Source organism: Podarcis vaucheri (genome assembly GCF_965113315.1).
Source record: "Podarcis vaucheri genome assembly, chromosome: 18".
NCBI classification, from domain to species: Eukaryota; Metazoa; Chordata; class Lepidosauria; order Squamata; family Lacertidae; genus Podarcis; species Podarcis vaucheri.
The window spans coordinates 4,297,756-4,318,131 of NC_138756.1; the positions used below are offsets into that span (position 1 = coordinate 4,297,756).

A 20,376-nucleotide genomic window follows, 5' to 3' on the forward strand; every position below is an offset into this window, starting at 1 on the left:
ACCTGGGGGCCCTGCCCCTGCCAGCCTCTCCGGCCTCTGAGGGCGTGCAGAGTGCAATTCCCCCAGGGGCCCCTCTCTCTCCCGGGCTCACCTGGGGGCCCTGCCCCTGCCAGCCTCTCTGGCCTCTGAGGGTGTGCAGAGTGCAAATCCCCCCAGGGGCCCCTCTCCCACCTGGGGGCCCTGCCCCTGCCAGCCTCTCTGGCCTCTGAGGGTGTGCAGAGTGCAAATCCCCCCAGGGGCCCCTCTCTCTCCCGGGCCCACCTGGGGGCCCTGCCCCTGCCAGCCTCTCTGGCCTCTGAGGGCGTGCAGAGTGCAAATCCCCCCAGGGGCCCCTCTCTCTTCCAGGTCCACCTGGGGGCCCTGCCCCTGCCAGCCTCTCTGGTCTCTGAGGGCGTGCAGAGTGCAAATCCCCCCAGGGGCCCCTCTCTCTCCCGGGCCCACCTGGGGGCCCTGCCCCTGCCAGCCTCTCTGGCCTCTGAGGGCGTGCAGAGTGCAAATCCCCCCAGGGGCCCCTCTCTCTCCTGGGGGCCCTGCCCCTGCCAGCCTCCCCGGCCTCTGAGGGCGTGCAGAGTGCCAATCCCTCCGGGGCCCCTCTCTCTCCTGGGGGCCCTGCCCCTGCCAGCCTCTCTGGCCTCTGAGGGCGTGCAGAGTGCAGCTGGACGGGCTGCAGGCGCTGGTGTCCCCGGCGGACGAGGAGGGTCATGTGGCCCTCGGAGGGGAAGGGGCCACCTTCAAAAGGCCCTGCGACTCCCGCCAGTCTCCACCGGCACGGTTCACACTGGGGGGGGGGGCAGACTTCCCAGCATGCACTGCCAGCTCCGTTGGGCCAATGGTCGAATCCCAGCATGAATAAATTTGAAATTTAACCGTTTTTCCAGTGTATAACCACATAATTCAATCTCAAGGAGTCTTATGTTCAGCTTCGCTTATTAGCTTTATGGATAAATTAACCTCTATTAGGTTTCATTTCATTTCCCTCACATCCTTCTTCCCAGCATGCTTTGCTGCCCCTTCTTCTCACAAACAAGGATCCTGTTTCTTATCATTTTATTTTTCTCTTATTCTTCCATTTAAACTTCATGGAGGGGCAGAGCGATGGAGAAAGAGAGAAGGCTTTTCCTCACAGCCTTTCCCTCGCCCTTCCCAGGCTGCCCTGCGCAACCTTCCTCCTGGCCTGCTAATAAACTAATAATCATCAATTATTATACTCATATTTTATTTTATTTTTAATTCTTTATAAGCTCTTACAAATTACATTAACGGTCCTCCTCCAGCCTCAGCAGTTTGTTTGTTTTTTGTCTTTCTGTTTCTGTACTATCTGTCGCTCGATGTTTTAAATCCCCTGTTTCACTTATTTTGATTATTCCAAGTGGAATAAGATTCATGACACTAACTTTCCGAAGTCTTGAGTGGCTCTGGCAGCAGGTGCAGAGCTGGAGAAAATCATGATGGAGAAAAGTCAAAAGGTGTTTTGGGGAATTGGAAGTTTGGCCTGAACTTTGCTCCCAAGGACCAAAGAAGAGGCCTGCATCTGGATCCGACCATCGACTCTCCTTCCTTGGAGGTTTTTAAGCAGAGTTTGGATGGCTATCTGTTAGGGATGCTTTAGAGAGCCAGTGTGGTGTAGTGGTTAAGAGCGGTGGACTCGTAACTTGGTGAACCGGGTTCGCTTCCCCGCTCCTCCACCTGCAGCTGCTGGGTGACCTTGGGCCAGTCACACTTCTCTGAAGTCTCTAAGTCTCACTCACCTCACAGAGTGCTTGTTGTGGGGAAGGAAGGAAAAGGAGATTGTGAGCCGCTTTGAGACTCCTTAGGGTAGTGATAAAGCGGGATATCAAATCCAAACTCTTCTCCTTCTTCTAGTTGGCCACTTTGGGTGGATTTGATTCCTGCCAATCCCTTCTGGTTCTCCCCCTGAAGGGAAGTAGCATGTTGGTGGTTTTGAAGCCACTTCAAGTGAATTTCCACCCCATCTTTGAAAGGCTTCTCCAACAGAGGGAAGCTCTCTGGGGTTGGTGGAGGGAAGAAAGGTTGCTCTGAGCCTTAGGCTCTCCCTTCCCCTTCGACATGTTCTGCGGAAGGAGAGCTTCTGTTGCACATGGAGCCAACTTGCTCCCCGTCTTTGAGCAGAAACTTCTCTACTCATAAACAAATTGTCTGTGCAGAAGCCAGGCTAGCATTCTAGCAGCTTTGTTATTCTTTATCAAGTATTTATTAATATGTATTTATTTATTTAATCTATTTCCTAAAATCCATGCACCATTTAATTAGGGAAATAACTGTTGCTAATCTCCCTTTGCTGAGCAAGGTTTTGGAGCATGTGGCCGCACACCAGATGGTGGTGGTGGTTCCAGTCCTACTTGGATGGTCATTCCCAGACGGTGTTACTTTTCAGCGCTGGGGACCTTGAATGTGGGGTTCCGCAGGGCTCAATCCTATGTTCCACATTGTTGAACATCTACATGAAATTGCTGGGTGGGGTTATCTGGAGGTTTCAAGTAGGTTGTCAGAATTATGCTGATGACCCTCAGCTCTATTTCTCCTTCACATCTGCAGGGGAGGCAGTGGAAGTGCTGGACCAGTGTCTTGTCTCGGCAATGGACTGGATGAGAGCCAACCAACTGAAGCTCAATCCAGATAAGACTGGGGCACTGTTAGTGGGTGGTTCCCTAGACCAGATGGGTGGGAGGTCGCCTGCTCTTGATGGGGTTACGCTTCCTCTGAAGGAGCAGGCTCATAGCTTGTGGGTACTCCTGGGCCCTTTGCTGTCGCTCGAGGCTCAGGACGCTTCAGTGGTGGGGACTGCCTTCCATCAGCTTTGGCTGGTGGCCCAGTTACACCCCTATCTGGACAGGGATAGCCTAACTACTGTTGTCCATGCTCTGGTAATCCCAAGGTTAGATTACTGCAATGCGTTATACGTAGGGCTGCCTCTGAAGACAGTTCGGAAACTTCAGCTAGTGCACAATACACTGATCCTGGTCTGACTGCACTGCTACCAATTCATTTCTGGGCCCAATTCAAAGTCCTGGTATTGACCTAGAAAGCCTTAAATGGCTCAGGACGGCAGTACCTCAAGGACCACCTCTTTCCATATGATCCTACCCGGACCCTGAGATCATCTTCTGAGGCCCTTCTTCGGGTGCTTCCTCCTCAAGAGGTCAGGAGGGTGGCAACACAAGAACGGGGCCTTCTCTGTAGTGGCTCCCCGTCTGTGGAATGCTCTCCCCAGGGAAGTTCACCTAGCACATTCATTATACGCCTTTGGACATCAGGCAAAAACGTTCCTTTTTGGTTGATTTGATTGACATCCTTTGCCCTTTTAAAATGTGCTTCTTTTTGGGGTGTTATTGGGTTGTTGTTTTTATTTTGATTATATATCTTCTGGTTTTGTATATTAATTTTGTTCTGTGACCCGCCCTGAGACCTCCACGTATAGGGCAGTATATAGATTCAACAAACAAACAAACAAACAGACAAACAAACAAGTCAGCTTTCTCAGGACCTTTATTTATTAAATTTATATAGCACCTTTCATTGGAACGCTGCAGGTTGAATTGCTATAAGACTGAGAGTCTAGTAAGCTTTCCACTTGTATGGAGTGATGAAAGTTTAAGTAGGATGTAATCCTGGCTAATTAATATAAATGCTTTATCAGTGACTCATAAAGCATTTACTGTATTTTTTGCCCTATAGGGCGCACCGGCTCATAGGGCGCACTTTTTTGGGGGGGGAGGGAGCCCCAAAGAGCAAAGAAGCCATGACAGCAAGCGGGACCTTCTCCTCTGAGTCCATGAAAGCTGAGCAGCTGCAGGGGGAGTCACTCTGTCTCCTCCTCCTAGTCTTACAATTTAGCCCATTAACATTCCACGAAATGATTTTAAGATCCATGCAGATTCAATGGTTAGCTTCTTTATTTCAAACAAACAAACAAAAATTATATAATGCTTTGCATCTTCCCTTTATGCGTTCCCTCCCACTTATTTTTCCCCACCCCTTTTTATTTTCTGCCTTTCCTTTCAAAGTCTTCCCTTAACACCTCCCCCCTTCCCTTATATCCTTCCTTTATAGGCTTATCACCTAAGACAACAATTCAACAATATAATACAGAATTATACATAAAAAGGAAATAGAACAATGCAGGACCATTAGCAAGCTCTGGAGGGAGGAAACTCAGTTTCCTTCTTATTGTAATTTCTTTGACCCACAGAAGGTCTTGCTGTCTCTTTTCTCAGTTCTTTTTTAGCTGTCCCTTCTTGCTCGCTTGCTTTCCTCCTTTCCTTCCTCCTCCTTTGGGCGTGGGCAGCGTGAGCTAGCAGTTTTTCTACGCCATATTGCCCTTTCTTTTCAAGCCACCTTCCAGGATCGTTCCCCTCTCAGTCCTGTCTTCTCTTTCTCCTCCACCACCGCAGACGCTGTCGTTCTCTCGCACTTCTCCTTCGCCGTCCACCCTTTGCCCGCTGTCTTCTCAAAAGGTGTCGGGCTCTAGGACTGGGGCTGGCCGTGTGGGACGCCGGCGTAGGGCCACGAGAGTTTGGGTTTCTCGCCCCGCTTCCCTCCGCGCTCTGATCTTTTATTCCTCCTCTCCAGTTTGGACCACAAGGAATAAGACCTGTGCAAGGACAACAAAAAGGAAATGTCCCTTAGGACTCGGGCGCCTCCAGGTGCTACTTCCCCTGCCACCACTGGCGGAGGAAGGTGGGGTGTGGGGGGGGGTATTGCCCCGAGTGTCATCCCAGGGGGGTGGCAAAATCTCCCCGGGCGGATCGGTGCAAGCCTCCCAACTCCTCCTCATCTGGGTTCAGGGTGGACACAGCTGCGATGCTGCCGCATCCAGCGCCTGAGCCACGTGCAGAGTGGCCTCCTTTCCCCCTGCACCCCACTGCTGCCTCTTGTATTGGGTTGCTCTGGTGGCACTGGTGGTGCTGGCGGCAGCGCTCTTCTGAAGATCTTGCGAATCCGGGAGATGATGGAACCCAAGCAAGTGGGGGTCTTCGGGGGCCTCTCTTCCTCGCAGTCCTGTGAGAAAAGTAAACAATTCACCTCCAGATTCTGGGAAAATGCCGCAATCATTAATCAATCAAACAAACAAACAAACAATTGATTGATTCAATCCGTACGCCGTCCTTCATCTGAAGCTGTCAGGGCGGCTTACAGCATAAAAATACAAAATAAAAACACAACATATGTATTAAAAACAAAAACGAACTCATAAGCCAACCTCCCAATCCACAAGCATGTTGAAAAGGCCATGCGTTGTCCAATTAGCCCAAGGCTGGTTCTAGAGCAGAACTTTCCATGTTGGTGACACACTTTGGAGACATGCCTCATTTCGCAAGACAGGGATTCAGTTCAACTAGCCCTTTTCCAGCCCTGGGAGGAGCACACAGTTTGGAAAGCTCTGTTCTAGAGAAACGTCTTTGCTTGGCACCTAAAGATACACAATGAAGGTGCCAGATGAGCCTCCCTGGAGAGAGCATTCCGCAAGTGGGGAGCCACCACAGAAAAGGCCCCTTCTTGTGTTGCTGCCCTCCAGACCGTTTGTGAAGGAGAAGGGCCTGTGTGGTGGCAGGCTGTCATAATCCCTCCTTTTCTTTTTTGGGGCAAGGCGTTATATGAAAGGGTTGTAGTCAGGAGGGAACACTCCTCTCCCAAGTTCTCATGTGGTCAGCCTTGGAGAGATCTGAACGAGACACAAAGCCAAGAACAAGCGGGTGGGGGGAAGGTATAGGAGGCAGGAAAACCCCAGAGAGAACCGGCTTTGCAAAGTGCCAACATGGTTTTATTATTTATTAATTATTATTTGCAATTAATAACTTCATTTGGCAGGAGGCACCTGGAAACGCATTCAAAAGAGATATCTTACAAAACAAACACCAAACCAAAAGCAACCCAGGAGAATTATCTCCACCCCCCATCGTTCTGAGATCCAGCGCTGAGGGCCTTCTGGCGGTTCCCCACTGCGATAAGTGAAGTTACAGGGAACCAGGCAGAGGGCCTTCTCGGTAGTGGCACCCGCCCAGTGGAACGCCCTCCCGCCAGATGTCAAAGAAATAAACAACTATCTGACTTTTAGAAGACATGTGAAGGCAGCCCTGTTCAGGGAAGCTTTTCATATGTCATGAATGAATGTATGTTTCGTCTGACCTCGATTACGCTTGCCTCCAGGTGTTCTCCAGGTGGGGGGCACGGCAAATCAAGGGCCTCCTTGTCCTCCCCATCCTCCTCTGGGGGGCTCTCTGGTACTTCCTGTGGTTCTTCCTTCTTGATAGCCACTCCAGAGGCTGCCTGCCAGCAGAGACAGGACCCCAGAGGTGGTGGCATTGGTGGTGGGGAGAGGGGAGAAAGAGAGCAGCCCAGAATGAGACAGGAACCCACATTGAGTCGCTAGCCAGGGAAGCCCTACAGCCCTGGCGCCATGGGGGGCTGGTCCATCAGGACAAGTGGGGCAGCAAGCATACCCTTAGCAGCCCCCTGCCTGCCTGCCTGCCTGCCTGCCCCCTTGCTCACGACCAGTCCAGAAGGTGGCCTGACCGGCCAGCCGGCTTCCTCCTCCTCCTCCTCCTCCCCAGCCTCAGGGTTCTCCAGCTCAGCAGGGCTTCCCTCCTGCTCTGTCTGCTACGTACCTCATTGATGGAGTCCCAAAGGGAATCCAGGGAGGACAGGGAGGAAACACTAGAAAATGGTGACATATTTGGAAGCTGCAAGGAAAAGATGCAAAAAACGAGCAATTAAAAAACGCAACCAAACGTTAAAACTCAAGGCACCCATAACTGAAACAACAGTTCTATTCTGCGGTTGATATGCTTCCCTCGCCTTCTGCCAATCACCACTTAGGCCATGGCCACCTACCCAGTCAGGGCTGAGGAGATCCAGCCGTCTTGCGGTCTCCTCCTCGCCTTTTCCTTCATCATCCTTTTCATGGAAATTGTCATCCTCGCTGGCTGACTGCTGGCAGAGACAAGACCCCAGAGGTGGTGGCGGGGATTAAGGAAAAAGAGAGCAGCACAAAATGAGACAGGCAGGAACCCAGAAGGCAGACACTCCTGCCCATGTTGAGTCGCTAGCCAGGGAAGCCCTACAGCCCTGGCGCCATGGGGGGCTGGTCCATCAGGACGAGTGGGGCAGCAAGCACAGCACATTCACTCTCAAGGCACCCATAACTGAAACAACAGTCTCATCCTACGATTGATATGCCCCCCTCCCCTTCTGCCAATCACCACTTAGGCCACGGCCACCTACCCAGTCAGGGCTGAGGAGATCCAGCCGTCTTGCGGTCTCCTCCTTGCCTTTTCCTTCGTCCTCCTTGACATTGAGAATGTCCTCCTCGGTGGCTGACTGCTAGCAGAGACAGGACCCCAGAGTTGACGGTGGGGAGAGAGGAGAAAGAGAGCATCCCAAAATGAGAGAGGAACCCAGAAGGGAAACTCTCTTGCCTACATTGAGTCGCTAGCCAGGGAAGCCCTACAGCCCTGGCGCCATGGGGGGCTGGTCCATCAGGAGGAGTGGGGCAGCAAGCATGGTCTGCCCTTAGCAGCCCCCTGCCTGTTTGCCCCCTTGCTCACAACCGTCCAGAAGGTGGCCTGGCCGGCCAGCCGGCTTCCTCCTCCTCCTCCTCCTCTTCCCCAGCCTCAGGGTTCTCCAGCTCAGCAGGGCTTCCCTCCTGCTCTGTCTGCTACGTACCTCATTGAGGGAGTCCCAAAGGGAATCCAGGGAGGACAGGGAGGAAACACTAGAAAATGGTGACAGACTTGGAACCTGCAAGGAAAAGATGCAAAAAACGAGCAATTAAAAAACACAACCAAACGTTAAAACTCAAGGCACCGATAACTGAAACAACAGTCTCATCCTACGATTGATATGCCCCCCTCCCCTTCTGCCAATCACCACTTAGGCCACGGCCACCTACCCAGTCAGGGCTGAGGAGATCCAGCCGTCTTGCGGTCTCATCCTTGCCTTTTCCTTCGTCCTCCTTGACATTGAGAATGTCCTCCTCGGTGGCTGACTGCTGGCAGAGACAGGACCCCAGAGTTGACGGTGGGGAGAAAGGAGAAAGAGAGCAGCACAAAATGAGACAGGCAGGAACCCAGAAGGCAGACTCTCCTGCCCACGTTGAGTCGCTAGCCAGGGAAGCCCTACAGCCCTGGCGCCATGGGGGGCTGGTCCATCAGGACAAGTGGGGCAGCAAGCACAGCACATTCACTCTCAAGGCACCCATAATTCAAACAACAGAACAGCGGCATAGCCAGCCGCTCGGGTGCCCGGTTCAACGCGGGGGTCCTGTGGGCTTTCTGGAGCCTATCCTCTGCCTCCCCCCCAGCTGTAGGGCGGCTGAGGGAGAGGCAGGGGGCAGACGCAAGCCCCACTCTTCTGTTTCAGGCAGCGCCCAGCCTGCAGGGGCCCAAGCCACCAAGTCACCCCCAGGAGAGATGCGTGGATCAGGCACTCTGCAGCCCCCCCCCCCCGGTAAGTGCCAGCCCCCGCGGTGCGGCGCCCAGTGCCAGCCGCGTTTTTTGACTCAACTAAAAGGTTTGGTGAGCCCAATTTTTATTTTTATTTTAAACACGGCTTTATGTCCTTTTGCCACCCCCCTCAGTGATGACACCTGGGGCGGACCCCCACCCCCACCCCCCACCCTCCTTTCTCTGCAACTGCAACAGAATAAAAGGACTCAAAACTCCCTTAGCAGTTTCCTGCTGGTCCCCTCACCATTTCCCCAGACATCAGTCTTCAGACTTTGCTTTTTCGGTGTCTAATAAGAGTTTTTTTCTGATTCACTTGCAGACAAACCACCAAAAGGCTGTTGGTCTCAACTGCAAAGTGAGGCTGGGATTCTGAGCCGATCTCACAGCCAGGTTCCGATCAGTCCATTTCCTCCAAGGGGGGGGGGACACCTGTTTCCCCTGAGGGCGACTGCTGGACACACCACCCAAGGGGAAAAGAAGGAGAAAAGCAGAGAAATCTTTTAATTCTGTAGCAAGAAAGAATGAGTGCCAGGAGTTTTCTTTTCCCTGCACTCCTCCATTGCCACACCTTTTCATTACTATTATTATGCTAGATTTAATGAACACTCATATCAGAGTGCTCTGTAAATTGATAGGATAGTTTTTGTCGTAGGACATGACCGTATTGGCCTGAATATAAGCCTCACTTTCCCCCAAATTCTGACCGCGAAAGGTTAAAGTCCGGCTTCAATTCACGGCCTTACGAAAGCTGGCTTTTACAATATCGCTGCCGGAACAGACTTGCGGTAAAATGGAACAGGAGTGAGTGCCTGCGGAATTTTAAGGGAGCGGCTTTTATAGTATATTATATTATATTATATTATATTATATTATATTAGGTATCATTGCAATCAAGGTGATGAGATAATAATAATAATAATAATAATAATAATAATAATAATAATGGCCACTCTGGGTGGCTCCCAACAGAATATTAAAAGCACTATAAAAATCACAGCCCCAACATGCATTGAAAGCATTTTTGGAGCTCTAAATTGCAGGTCAAACAACTGGCGGGTGGCCAGCGCCATTTTGGCCTCTGTTGTCCAGGGCGCAGGAGCCGCGGGACGTCGGGAAAAGGGGGGAGCCGTTCTCGGTGCCTCCAAAGGAAGGAGGAAAAGGACGAGGTCTCTTCGCGACTTCCTGGGTTATGGGGATTTCTTAGTATAATAATTGGAAAAATTAATATTTTTCCAATATTTTTCCAATATGCAACGGTGGCAGCGAGGATTCTGTTAGCGCAAAACTGGAACACCTCTAATATCCCCACGGTTAGAGAATGGCGGATGAAACTATTTGAGTATATTGAATTAGCGAGACTGACACAGAGGATTAGGCATCAAAAAAACGTAAAGCTAAAAAATGATTGGGATAAATTTTTTAATTATATTGAAGATAATTTGGGAATTCAAAAAATAACAGTGGACGGAATGTAAAACCTGTAATGTATAGAGCCATTATAATACAACTGCAGAATGGTTATAAGTTTATTCAACCTAAATCGAGATGGAAGGAAGCCAATGTGTAATGTCTGTACGTTTGTCTTTTTCTCTCTATATATTTTTATTCTTTTTCTTTCTTTATCTCTCTTTTACTTATTTACTCTTATCTTTCAAATGTTTGTATGTTCTGGTTGATGTAGTGATTTTAGATTTTATTGCATCAGCCGTGTGGCCATAGCATGATATACATTGAAATAACAACATAAAATGGGGGTGGGGAGGTAAAGGTAGATATCGTCCTGGGCGAATACTTAAAGGGGGAAAAAAGGGATGACAATAGCGACAGGGGATTTAAAACATCGAGCGACAGATAGTACAGAAACAAAAAGACAAAAAACAAACAAACTGCTGAGGCTGGAGGAGGACCGTTAATGTAATTCGTAAGAGCTAATAAAGAATTAAAAATAAAATAAAATATGAGTATAATAATTGATGATTATTAGTTTATTAGCAGGCCAGGAGGAAGGTTGCGCAGGGCAGCCTGGGAAGGGCGAGGGAAAGGCTGGGAGGAAAAGCCTTCTCTCTTTCTCCATCGCTCTGCCCCTCCATGAAGTTTAAATGGAAGAATAAGAGAAAAATAAAATGATAAGAAACAGGATCCTTGTTTGTGAGAAGAAGGGGCAGCAAAGCATGCTGGGAAGAAGGATGTGAGGGAAATGAAACCTAATAAAGGATAATTTACCAATAAAGCTAATAAGTGAAACCTAACCAAAGACAATTTGGGATTAATTTATTTAGTTATACATTGGGAAATGAGTAAATTTCAATTATAGGAAACAGGATCTTTGTTTGTGAGAAGAAGGGGCAGCAAAGCATGCTGGGAAGAAGGATGTGAGGGAAATGAAATGAAACCTGATAGAGGTTAATTTATCCATAAAGCTAATAAGCGAAGCTGAACATAAGACTCCCTGAGATTGAATTATGTGGTTATACACTGGAAAAACGAGTAAATTTCAAATTGATTCATGCTGGGATTCGACCATTGGCCCCACGGAGCTGGCAGTGCATGCTGGGAAGTCTGCCCCCCCCCAGTGTGAACCGTGCCGGTGGAGACTGGCGGGAGTGGCAGGGCCTTTTGAAGGTGGCCCCTTCCCCTCCGAGGGCCACATGACCCTCCTCGTCCGCCAGGGACACCAGCGCCTGCAGCCCGTCCAGCTGCACTCTGCACGCCCTCAGAGGCCAGAGAGGCTGGCAGGGGCAGGGCCCCCAGGAGGGAGAGGGGCCCCGGGGGGATTGGCACTCTGCACGCCCTCAGAGGCCAGAGAGGCTGGCAGGGGCAGGGCCCCCAGGAGAGAGAGGGGCCCCGGGGGGATTGGCACTCTGCACGCCCTCAGAGGCCGGGGAGGCTGGCAGGGGCAGGGGCCCCAGGAGAGAGAGGGGCCCCGGGGGGATTGGCACTCTGCACGCCCTCAGAGGCCGGGGAGGCTGGCAGGGGCAGGGGCCCCAGGAGAGAGAGGGGCCCCGGGGGGATTGGCACTCTGCACGCCCTCAGAGGCCGGGGAGGCTGGCAGGGGCAGGGCCCCCAGGAGGGAGAGGGGCCCGGGGGGGATTGGCACTCTGCACGCCCTCAGAGGCCGGGGAGGCTGGCAGGGGCAGGGCCCCCAGGAGGGAGAGGGGCCCCGGGGGGATTGGCACTCTGCACGCCCTCAGAGGCCGGAGGGGCTGGCAGGGGCAGGGCCCCCAGGTGGGAGAGGGGCCCCGGGGGGATTGGCACTCTGCACGCCCTCAGAGGCCGGAGGGGCTGGCAGGGGCAGGGCCCCCAGGAGAGAGAGGGGCCCCTGGGGGGATTGGCACTCTGCACGCCCTCAGAGGCCAGAGAGGCTGGCAGGGGCAGGGCCCCCAGGAGGGAGAGGGGCCCCGGGGGGATTGGCACTCTGCACGCCCTCAGAGGCCGGAGGGGCTGGCAGGGGCAGGGCCCCCAGGAGAGAGAGGGGCCCCTGGGGGGATTGGCACTCTGCACGCCCTCAGAGGCCAGAGAGGCTGGCAGGGGCAGGGCCCCCAGGAGGGAGAGGGGCCCCGGGGGGATTGGCACTCTGCACGCCCTCAGAGGCCGGAGGGGCTGGCAGGGGCAGGGCCCCCAGGTGGGAGAGGGGCCCCGGGGGGATTGGCACTCTGCACGCCCTCAGAGGCCGGAGGGGCTGGCAGGGGCAGGGCCCCCAGGAGAGAGAGGGGCCCCTGGGGGGATTGGCACTCTGCACGCCCTCAGAGGCCAGAGAGGCTGGCAGGGGCAGGGCCCCCAGGAGGGAGAGGGGCCCCGGGGGGATTGGCACTCTGCACGCCCTCAGAGGCCAGAGAGGCTGGCAGGGGCAGGGCCCCCAGGAGGGAGAGGGGCCCCGGGGGGATTGGCACTCTGCACGCCCTCAGAGGCCAGAGAGGCTGGCAGGGGCAGGGCCCCCAGGAGAGAGAGGGGCCCCTGGGGGGATTGGCACTCTGCACGCCCTCAGAGGCCAGAGAGGCTGGCAGGGGCAGGGCCCCCAGGAGGGAGAGGGGCCCCGGGGGGATTGGCACTCTGCACGCCCTCAGAGGCCGGAGGGGCTGGCAGGGGCAGGGCCCCCAGGTGGGAGAGGGGCCCCGGGGGGATTGGCACTCTGCACGCCCTCAGAGGCCGGGGAGGCTGGCAGGGGCAGGGCCCCCAGGTGGGAGAGGGGCCCCGGGGGGATTGGCACTCTGCACGCCCTCAGAGGCCGGGGAGGCTGGCAGGGGCAGGGCCCCCAGGTGGGCCCGGGAGAGAGAGGGGCCCTGGGGGGATTGGCACTCTGCACGCCCTCAGAGGCCAGAGAGGCTGGCAGGGGCAGGGCCCCCAGGAGAGAGAGGGGCCCCGGGGGGATTGGCACTCTGCACGCCCTCAGAGGCCGGGGAGGCTGGCAGGGGCAGGGCCCCCAGGAGGGAGAGGGGCCCCGGGGGGATTGGCACTCTGCACGCCCTCAGAGGCCAGAGAGGCTGGCAGGGACAGGGCCCCCAGGAGGGAGAGGGGCCCTGGGGGGATTGGCACTCTGCACACCCTCAGAGGCCGGAGGGGCTGGCAGGGGCAGGGCCCCCAGGAGGGAGAGGGGCCCCGGGGGTATTAGCACTCTGCACGCCCTCAGAGCCCAGAGAGGCTGGCAGGGGCAGGGCCCCCAGGTGGGCCCGGGAGAAGAGAGGGGCCCCTGGGGGGATTGGCACTCTGCACGCCCTCAGAGGCCGGAGAGGCTGGCAGGGCCCCCAGGTGGGCCCGGGAGAGAGAGGGGCCCTGGGGGGATTGGCACTCTGCACGCCCTCAGAGGCAGGAGAGGCTGGCAGGGGGAGGGCCCCCAGGTGGGCCTGGAAGAGAGAGGGGCCCCTGGGGGGATTTGCACTCTGCACACCCTCAGAGACCAGAGAGGCTGGCAGGGCAGGGCCCCCAGGTGGGCCTGGAAGAGAGAGGGGCCCCTGGGGGGATTTGCACTCTGCACGCCCTCAGAGGCCGGAGGGGCTGGCAGGGGCAGGGCCCCCAGGTGAGCCAGGGAGAGAGAGGGGCCCCTGGGGGGATTTGCACTCTGCACGCCCTCAGAGGCCGGAGAGGCTGGCAGGGGCAGGGCCCCCAGGTGGGCCCGGGAGAGAGAAGGGCCCCTGGGGGGATTTGCACTCTGCACGCCCTCAGAGGCCGGAGAGGCTGGCAGGGGCAGGGCCCCCAGGTGGGCCCGGGAGAGAGAAGGGCCCCTGGGGGGATTTGCACTCTGCACGCCCTCAGAGGCTTCGTAGTCTAAGCTCCGGGGGCTCTCTGAGCCAGCATATCTCTCTGGGGGGTGAGGGGTTTCTTCCCATGGGTCAACATCCTTCTTAAATAGTGGTGCCCGGAATTGGACACAGTATTCCAGGTGGGGACTGACCAAGGCAGAATAGAGCTGAGTCTTGTAAGCCACTGGGATTAGTAGCAATAAAAGTAACAATAATCACAATAAGAAAGATAGTAATATTAGACTTGGTAAACAAATGTTTTTAAGAACATTGTTCACACATATTTGTACTGATTAGCTCTGTGTGCATTGCAATCCCTTATTCATTGTTGTCCGTAGTAATTTTAAGTGCATTCTTAATATTACAATCAAAGTGCAATACTTTTAAAATGCATAATTTCTTTAAATATAAACACAGATATAAATGAAGCTCCCAATTCATCGGATGATGACCTGTGCCACAAACTGGGAACCAGGCAGAGGGCCTTTTCAGTGGTGGCGCCCGCCCTGTGGAACGCCCTCCCAGCAGATGTCAAGGAAAGAAACAACTATCTGACTTTTAGAAGACATCTGAAGGTAGCCCTGTTTAGGGAAGTTTTGAATGTTTGATGTATTTATCGTGTTTTTCATATTCTATTGGGAGCCGCCCAGAGTGGCTGGGGAAACACAGCCAGATGGTGGGGTAGAAATAAATGGTTGTTGTTGTTGTTGTTAAACTAGAGGCAAGAAACACTCATCTCAGAGTGGCCTGTAAATTGATAGCCATAGTCTTTTATATACTAACCTTTTATGCTCTTCCACATCCGTTTAATGCTCCGAAACCCTTCTTTTAGCTTCTTTTAGACTTTTATATATACTTTGTGTTTTAATGCTTTTTAGCTTTCCAAAACGTTTTACAGATTGGAAATGACTATACCCCACCCTACTGATGCTGGTCTACTACCGTAATAAAGATTTGATTGATTGAAATGAAGTATCCTATAGTAATGATGTGAATGGACACCGAAATAATATAATACGGGTAATTCATAATGAAATATACAGTTTCCAGATCCTGTAAGACCGGCGCTGACACAGAAAACAGCTGCGAACCGTGAGGCAGATGCACTCATAAAGTGATGGAGGTGATGGTGCGCGTGTCACGTGACTAGTCAGGCGAAATGGCTGCGTCTGCAGCGGAGAAGGCGTTTTGTGTTCTTGAATTGAGCAAAATGGAGTTTGTTGTGCATCGGCATTTGCGATTGCAATGTGTGTTGTGTGACAAAGGGTGCACACATAGAACATCTGTGACTGTTTCTAAAATACTTTAAACATTCCCCTACAATTCTGTCACAGGTAACATGAGATATATTATATTCTTTTTTATAGTGTGTTGAAACTGTATACTTCATTATGAATAACTCTGTATAACACAACATAACATAACATAACATAACATAACATAACATAACATAACATAACATAACATAACAACATAACAGCATAACATAATATATCGTACTTTTCCGTGTATGAGACGAGTAAAATGGGACCCCCCCCCTTTTTCTTAATTTTCAGTTCCCAAAAATAGGGAGTGTCTTATACACGGGGGCATGTTCTACATGGTAAAATACAGTAATATGTAATATAATATAATGTAATATAATATAATATAATATTATAGGAAAAGGTAAAGGGACCCCTGACCATTAGGTCCAGTCATAGCCGACTCTGGGGTTGCGGCGCTCATCTCACTTTATTGGCCGAGGGAGCCGGCGGACAGCTTCTGGGTCATATGGCCAGCATGCTCATTCTGGCGAACCAGAGCAGTACATGGAAACGCCATTTACCTTCCCGCCGGAGCAGTACTTCTTTATCTACTTGCACTTTGACTTGCTTTCGAACTGCTAGGTTGGTAGGAACAGGGACCGAGCAACGGGAGCTTACCCCGTCGTGGGGATTCAAACTGCCGACCTTCTGATTGGCAAGCCCTAGGTTCTGTGGTTTGACCCACAGCACCACCCGTGTCCCAATATAATATAATAATATAATATAATATAATATAATATAATATAATATAATATAATATAATATAATATAATATAATATAATATAATAATATACCTCGCCCCAGCTCTCCCCGCTTTCCACTGCTGACTTTCGTGACCCATTGCCTTCCCCAGCTCTACTCTCCCCGCCTCCTTTCACAATGACTCGCCCAGATTGGCGTAGGCGGCCTGCCATTCCCGTGAGCCCCAGAGTTCCGTCTCCCCTCTCTTACCACTGGCCTCGCCCGCCCCTAACCCTATCCCTAACCCTGGCCAGTGCAATAAAATTCATTGGATCCCAGTCACGGGTTGGCTAAGGTCAGCTGCTACTCTTTGGAACAGGGAGCTGAGCTTACACAATACAGAAATTAAACCAACACACTACGGAAGATGTCTTAAATGAATTTCTCAGTTTATTGATATACTAAGCTTAGGAGAACGAAATGGTGTGAAGTGAGCTTATGAATGATAGCGCATAAATGCGGGAAATGGTGCACAGAAAATTGAATAAATAGAACTGGGATAACCAAACAGTATTGTTGAATATAAGAATTTATATGGTTAATAGGTTGTCATGACAAAGCAAACAGACTCAAAAACCTAACTCCTCTCTCCCTCCAGCCTATCTTGTTGTGAGATAAATATAAGTTCCCAAAACACAAAATTATTAAAAGATCATAGTTTACAAATTAAGGGCAGTAGACCAGGACTCACTGTAGTCCTTGGCAAAGCAAGGTAGCAAAACATTTCCTCCCATCTTACTGTTCATGTCAACAGGACTTCCTAAAACCCAGGCTACGAATGAACACAATCTCTTTCAGAGATGGAGAATGAGCAACATGGAGGAGTAGCTGTGTTTCCTTTATGCACTTCTGGACATCAGGAACATGGACTATTTTAAGAATCAGATGTCCCCTTAATTCCTTGTTGTCAGGTGCTCCTTTGTGTTCAGATCAGGCCTCAGCACAATAACGTAACACTTGGGAAGGAAGATGCAGCCCAGAAGCCCAGCACTGGAGGCCAACATAGAGAAGATCTGCACAGCCACCATGTACTTGCCCTTGGTGCTCAGGTAGGTGGGCACAAAAGACACCCAAACACTGCAGAAGACCAGCATGCTGAAGGTGATCAGCTTGGCTTCGTTGAAGGAGCCGGGCAGCTTCCTGGCTAGGAAAGCCACCGTGAAGCAGGTGGCAGCCAAGAAGCCCATGTAGCCGAGGGCAACGTAAAACATGACCACAGACCCTTCGTTGCATTGCAGGACGATCTCTTCCACCTGGGAGCGCATGTCAGGCTCTGGGAATGGGGGAGAAGAGCCCAGCCAGATGGTGCAGATGAGAACTTGCCCCCCAGAAGAGGAGATGGCAATGGAGTTGGCCAGACTCTTGCCCAGCCATCTCCTCACCCTGTTCCCGGGCTTTGTGGCCAGGAAGGCCAGCACCACCGTGATGGTCTTTGCCAAGACAGAAGAAACAGCAACTGAGAAGATGATGCTGAAGGCAGTTTGTCGGAGAAGGCAGGTCTCTTTCCTTGGGCGCCCGATGAAGAGGAAGGAGGACAGAAAGGAAAGCAGGAGGGAGACGAGCAGGATGTAGGAGAGGTCCCGGTTGTTGGCTTTGACTATGGGAGTTTCCTTGTATTTAATGAAGATTCCCAACACAATGCCTGCTGTTAAGGACAAGCAGAGGGCAACGGAAGCTAAAATCATTCCTAAATATTCTCCATAAGCCAGGAAGATGATAATCTTGGGGACACATTGATCTCTGTCCTTGTTTGAATGGTGATCTTCTGGGCATTTGGTGCAATGTTCTGCATCTGGGGAAGAGAAAAAGAGTGGCTGCAGCATCACTTACATCCCTAATGATCTGAACTTGATTACGATTTGAAGAAATCCTAGAGATTTCTTCCTTATGATCATTCCTTTCAACTCTCTTCCAAGATGTAATGAAGAGGATTAATCCTAAAGAAGTTGAGGAAGGAGCCACATTCTGCAATGTCTGCAGAATTCTCACAAAAAGTGTGTGAGACTGGATTTCTGCCCTGTGTTTACTCTCTCCAGGAATTCCTTCCCCCTTGGAGTCACCCACCTTCCTGGGCGGAGAAGGTCCCTTCTGCACACTGAGCACAAGCATAGCAGCAAATGGGCTTTCCTTCTAGGACCACCTTGGCATATCCAGGTCGACATATTTCTGTACACCTGGAACGAGGTACGGCCTAACCAGAAAGACAAGAAGGTGCAAGAAAGAGGAACAGTTAGGAGTATTTGTGAGTATGTAATTCAGTCATAGGGACGCGGGTGGCGCTTTGGGTTAAACCACAGAGCCTAGGACTTGCCGATCAGAAGGTCGGTGGTTCGAATCCCCGTGACGGGCTGAACTGCCATTGCTCAGTCCCTGCTCCTGCCAACCTAGCAGTTCAAAAGCAAGTCAAAGTGCAAGTAGATACATAGGTACCGTTCCAGCGGGAAGGTAAACAGCATTTCCGTGCGCTGTTCTGGTTCGCCAGAAGCGGCTTAGTCCTGCTGCCCACATGACCCAGAATCTGTACGCAGGTTCCCTCAGCCAATAAAGCGAGATGAGCACCGCAACCCCAGAGTCGGACACGACTGGACCTAATGGTCAGGGGTCCCGTTACCTTTACCTTAATTTACACATAGAGTGAATTCAAACAGATCTCTGGTCTGCAGCCTTTGACGCCTCATCAGGGTCCTTTCAACCCCCCACTGACCATTGGGGCGACCAGAATATCTTGTTCTTCATAATTAGTTCAGTACAACTGAGGTTTGCGCCACAGAACTCTGTTTCCTCTCCTCCATTTACCTGCTTCCCTGCTTAATAAATCTTCAAAGAAAATGGCAATGGAGTCTGAAATGTGAATTCCCCAAATTTCAGGATTCTGATAATCTCTCAACCGCTAATTAAGACACATTTAATATTACTTTTCCAAATAGTGGTTTCCCTCACTCTGTTCTTGAGGCATGCAAGGTTTCCTCTTGTTGCTGATCTATTTCCCTAGTTATTTCTAGTTCATATGCCATTCCTTAACATTAACCTTATATTACAATAGGGTTTTTTAAAAAAACTTATCATCCTTCACCAACAGCTGTGCACTTCTTAATTCCTGCACGTACAATAGTTTAACATTTGCAACATCTACAAGTGAGCTTACTCCACAAATTTAAAAAATCCACAATAAATCAGTAATTATCATTTCAAAAATAAATTGCTTTCCATCCTTCTGCATGTATGAAAACCCAATTGTTCATTTTTCCTAGGTGTTTTCCCTTTTCTTCTACGTAGTCCATTCGGTTAAACATTCTGTCCAGAATTCTTAAATTCTCAGTCTGGTTCAGAAATAGATAGTGTCTTTTCTAAGGACCTCTGGGCTCTATCCTTTCTTTGAGCACCCCAAATCCCCCTCCTATCTCAGCTGCTGTGGAAAGAAGGAGTGGCGGTTGCAGCTGTTATTGGACGGTCAAGACATCATTGATCAACCTGATATAGTCATTTTGCAGCAGTTGTTCAAGGAAAAATATATTCAGGATCTCCTAGCCTCCCCTCTCTGTGATTCCCCTTACCTTGTCGAATTTCTTGGGCCACTCAATAGCTTCTGGGTTAATGGTGAACTTTATGCTAGCAGACGTCTCTCTCCTTATATTCCCAATTTTCACAAGGACATGAGACTTATTGGGAGACATCACCCAGTTCATAATATCGAAGTCAGCTGGCAGCTCCCAGTTCTCATCCAAGCACAGTCTGCCCCTGGAAGTATTCAGACACCGGATTTCTCTCAAGAAAGGGTGAAGCTGGAATGACAGGGGAAAGCACCAGCACTGAGAAACCTTGAAGCCAAGATGGATATCTCAGTCCTACTTACTTCAACCTCTTATGATTTGGGGCCTGCGTGTATCTCATGTAGACTGGAATTCCTATTCAGCCATTTCTATTACTACAGACCATGCAAGTGTCCCAGTTTTCCAGGGACATCCCTGAATTAGAGACAGTTTTTCATTTGATCCTGGAATTTCCCACTTTTCCTTAGAATGTCCCTATTTTCATTGGAGAAATATTGGTGGATGTGGAATTATCCAACCCACAAGCTGTCCAATCCTATATCGGGAATTTTTAAATGTTTAATATTTTAGTATGAATTTCTTTATTTTGGGAGCTGCCCAGAGTGAGGAGGCAACTGAAGAAGATGTATAAACAGTGCTATTTTTCTAGAAAAGAAGGTGCCGGAACTCACCATGAACACCTCCCTCTGAGAATGGCAATGGCACCCACCTGAAAGGTGTCAAAACTGAGTTCCAGCGAGTTCCCCTCTGAAAAAAAGCCCTGGGTATAAGCAGTAAAGGACGCAGGTGGTGCTGTGGGTTAAACCACAGAGCCTAGGACTTGCTGATCAGAAGGCTGGCGGTTTGAAGCTGTACACCAGCTCCCTCGGCCAATAAACGAGATGAGCGCCACAACCCCAGAGTCGGCCACGACTGGACCTAACGGTCAGGGGTCCCTTTACCTTTGTAAGCAGTAACATTATCGTTATGGAATGGGCCGTCTCTATTTTCAACAGAGTTGAATACCAATGTTGGGCGGTATGCTACTATTGCTAATACTAATAGTAACTATGATATTTTGCAGGTTTATCCACA

General features: G+C 51.1%; 2 protein-coding genes across 8 annotated transcripts in view; both read right to left on the minus strand.

The window, feature by feature from the left end:
* The window catches only part of LOC309523051 (vomeronasal type-2 receptor 26-like), a 64,769-nt gene that overhangs the window by 27,306 nt on the left and 17,087 nt on the right, over positions 1–20,376 (minus strand). For 2 of the 4 annotated variants that reach the window (XR_014215210.1, XR_014215211.1), the window contains exon 4: positions 17,907–17,942. Coding sequence is in view for 1 of the 4 variants with exons in the window: in XM_082206836.1 (XP_082062962.1) it covers positions 16,645–17,543; positions 17,816–17,942; positions 19,306–19,533 (1,254 nt within the window). In the remaining 3 variants the exon portion in view is untranslated. Of the gene's footprint in view, positions 1–16,262; positions 17,544–17,815; positions 17,943–19,305; positions 19,534–20,376 lie in introns of those variants that run through there. The other 2 variants (XM_082206836.1, XR_014215207.1) reach the window with 2 other exon arrangements.
* The window catches only part of LOC309523001 (uncharacterized protein), a 51,247-nt gene continuing 34,651 nt past the window's right edge, over positions 3,781–20,376 (minus strand). Inside the window, exons 2-6 of one of the 4 annotated variants that reach the window (XM_082206783.1) lie at positions 8,710–9,033; positions 7,910–8,008; positions 7,684–7,758; positions 6,148–6,288; positions 3,781–5,019 (exon numbers count right to left, since the gene is read on the minus strand). In XM_082206783.1, the coding sequence (XP_082062909.1) occupies positions 4,792–5,019; positions 6,148–6,288; positions 7,684–7,758; positions 7,910–8,008; positions 8,710–8,724 (558 nt within the window). In that variant the 5' untranslated portion in view covers positions 8,725–9,033 and the 3' untranslated portion in view covers positions 3,781–4,791. Of the gene's footprint in view, positions 5,020–6,147; positions 6,289–7,683; positions 7,759–7,909; positions 8,009–8,709; positions 9,125–20,376 lie in introns of those variants that run through there. The other 3 variants (XM_082206782.1, XM_082206784.1, XM_082206785.1) reach the window with 3 other exon arrangements.